A 2,931-nucleotide genomic window follows, 5' to 3' on the forward strand; every position below is an offset into this window, starting at 1 on the left:
CTATCTATCTATCTATCTATCTATCTATCTATCCCCATCCACCCCCTATCTATCTATCTATCTATCTATCTATCTATCTATCTATCTATCTATCTATCCCCATCCACCCCCTATCTATCTATCTATCTATCTATCTATCTATCTATCTATCTATCTATCTATCTATCTATCATTTTTATAATGTCAGTGGAATATTAGCAGCTAAATCCTGTAAGTAAATCATTTAAAATAGCCTAGTTTTTAAAAATAAGGTTCTACTGATCTCTCCTTCCTTATCACACCATACAGGGATTGGCTGTTCCTTCAAGGTGAGAAAGTTGGACTCTTTGGCTGTATTATAAGGCAACCAGATTCAGAAAAAAAGATGAAGCAGATTTAAAGGTGAAACCAGGAAAGTAACTACAATATTCCCAGATATTTCGATGTTCGTGTGATGAGGGGTCCATAGACAGACAGACGCATGACAGATAAACCTTATATCACCAGCCTCTAATTGTATTTGTGAAGTGACCACAGATATTGTTGGGAAAAAATGACTGGCAATTTAAGTGTAACAGATCAGATTCTGCAAAACGGAATTTCCCCCCATTGAATCTCAATTAACAAGATTTCTCTTCACCGCCTGGTGACGCCCGCCTTTAACTCTCTTGAGAAAGTGACAGTACAAATACTTTTGTCTCTGTATCTCGCGGCAGTGCGCCCATGTGGTCGCCAGAGGGCGCTGCAGTTGAAGTAAAATGGCCCCTCTAAAGCTGCCTGGAAGGTCTATTTCATCGCGTGACTTTTCATTCAACCCAGTTCTCCTGCCGCCGCCTGAGCGCGCCCCCGACAGACACCGCGGCCCGTCTTGGAGCACCGGGTGAAGGGCAGATGCAGAGGAGAGAGACGCAGAGGGAGGTTTCTGCTGTTCACCCCAGGGGTCACTCACAGCTCGAGTTCCGGCAGTAGCATCAGTGCAGGTTATTCACTGCTCGCCACTCCGCACGATAAGTCTCTCTCTGGCTTGTAGCTGCGGGGAAAAGGCGGAGCTCTCCTCTGGCTGATTCCCACGGCGGTCAGACAGACAGAAAAGGGATTGAGAGACGCTGCTATTCTGCTGTGAAGATGGGAACGATCCCGGGCTCGGGGGTTGTGCTGATTTTTCTTCTGAGTGAGTGAGGTTCCTGTTTCCCCACCTCTCTCTCTTTCTAGCTCCATCTGCCCCAACACACACCCCGACTTTCTCTCTCTCAATCTGACCTAACCATCCACCCTTCGCCTCTGTGCTCCGTCATCCTCTCTCCCTAGCTCTTCAAAATACCCGTGACAGCCACAAGATTAAGAATAGGGTGGGCGCTGGTGACAGGGAATGAACCCACAGAGCCCCGAGGACGTTTCAGGCCCGCTAAATTAATTCTGTTTCTGGTTTTTTCTCCTAGTGGCCCCGGGCAGAGCCAAGATCCAGCAGCCGGGCTCCGCAGAAGGTTTGGAGGGAGCCGAACTGAACCTCGCCTGCTCTCACCCCTCAATCAAGACGAATGAGAATGTAGTTTGGTACCGGCAGTTCCCGAACCAAGGACCCCAATACATAGTTTCTGGATTCCGGGAAACTACTCATAGCACCGACCCCGAGGGAGCTTTGCATGTTTCTGGAGACAGAAAGTCCAGCGCCCTGGCCCTGCGCAGGGTGCGGCTGGCGGACGCAGCGGTGTATTATTGTGCTCTGAGCGACACAGTGGGACCGCCAGGGGCTGGTCCCGTACAATAAGTATCTCACTGAGGCCTGTGTGTGCGTAGGCGGTGGGAGGGGTGAATGTGGAGTGTGTTTCCATGAGGGGGAGGGCAGAGGGGCGATTAGGGGAGATAAAAGAGATGAATAAAACATTTGGGGCCAAATTTTCCAAGGTCTTGGTGCGCCTAACTATTTACTTAGGAGACAAATGAGATTTGATCCTTTGGAAACGTTCTAAGAAAATCTGCTTCAGGGAGAACTATGAAGCACAGTAAATGAAAAGAAACAAACCTTTCCCATTACATCTGCAAGGAGGCTATTTTGATAGAGAGATGAATGGATAGAGTCAGCGCTGTTGTAGCCCCGTTGGAGGCAGGAATATTAGACAGACGAGGTGGGAGAGAGAATATATTTTATTGGACCAACTTCTTTTGGTAAGAAAAACAGCTACAGACGTTGGTCCAATAGAATATATTACCTCACCCACCTTGTCTGGAAAGATTAGATAAGGAGAGAAGGAGAGGGAGAGATGAGAGGCAGAGACAGAGAGATGATGAAGAGAGAGAGAGAGAGAGAGATGCTGGAGAGAGATAACACAAGACCATCCTCGAATTGCATTTGTGAAATGGACACAAATATTACTAGAAAAAAATGACTGGGAAGTTTAGCAAATACTATTCTGCAAACGAATTTTCCCCAGACAGGAAGTAAGCACATATGGAGTCTAAATTAATAAAATTTCACTAAACAGCCTGGTACCATCCGCTTTTTCCAGTTGCTCAGGGAATTTCTCAGGGAGCACCTCACCTGGGAAAGTCGCTGTAACAAGATTTCTGAGCGGCATCTCACTACAGTTAGCGGATTGTCCCGCCAGAGGGCGCTGCGGTACAAGCAAAAATGCTCCCTATAAACCTGCCGCCCGCAAGGGTCTATTTCACCTCTTGGCTTTTCATTCAATCCAGTTCTCCTGTCACCCCCGGAGCGCGCCCCCGACAACACCGCGAGCCGTCTTGGAGCCTCAGAGGCAGGGCAGTTGCAGTCTGCAGAGAATAGCGGAGAGACTGAGGGAGGTTTATGCGCTTAACGCAGGTGTCGCTCACAGCTCCAGTTCCAGCAGTAGCATCACTGCAGGTTTGGGCTTGTAGCTGCGGGAGAAGGGTTCCCACAGGGGTCAGACCGCGAGAAAAGCGGCTGGACCGCAGCTATTCCGCTGTGCACTG

At 48.6% G+C, this 2,931-nt stretch overlaps 1 gene segment (V, D, J or C); it reads left to right on the forward strand.

Annotated features, from left to right (window-relative positions):
• The first annotated feature begins 762 nt into the window (after positions 1-762).
• Positions 763-2,461, forward strand: LOC128846487 (T cell receptor alpha variable 4-like). The segment is given in 2 exon segments: positions 763-1,150; positions 1,419-2,461. Coding segments are annotated over 2 exon segments (375 nt in total).
• The last annotated feature ends 470 nt before the right edge of the window (positions 2,462-2,931 follow it).

The sequence above is a fragment of the Malaclemys terrapin genome, chromosome 12 (assembly GCF_027887155.1).
Source record: "Malaclemys terrapin pileata isolate rMalTer1 chromosome 12, rMalTer1.hap1, whole genome shotgun sequence".
NCBI lineage: Eukaryota > Metazoa > Chordata > Testudines > Emydidae > Malaclemys > Malaclemys terrapin.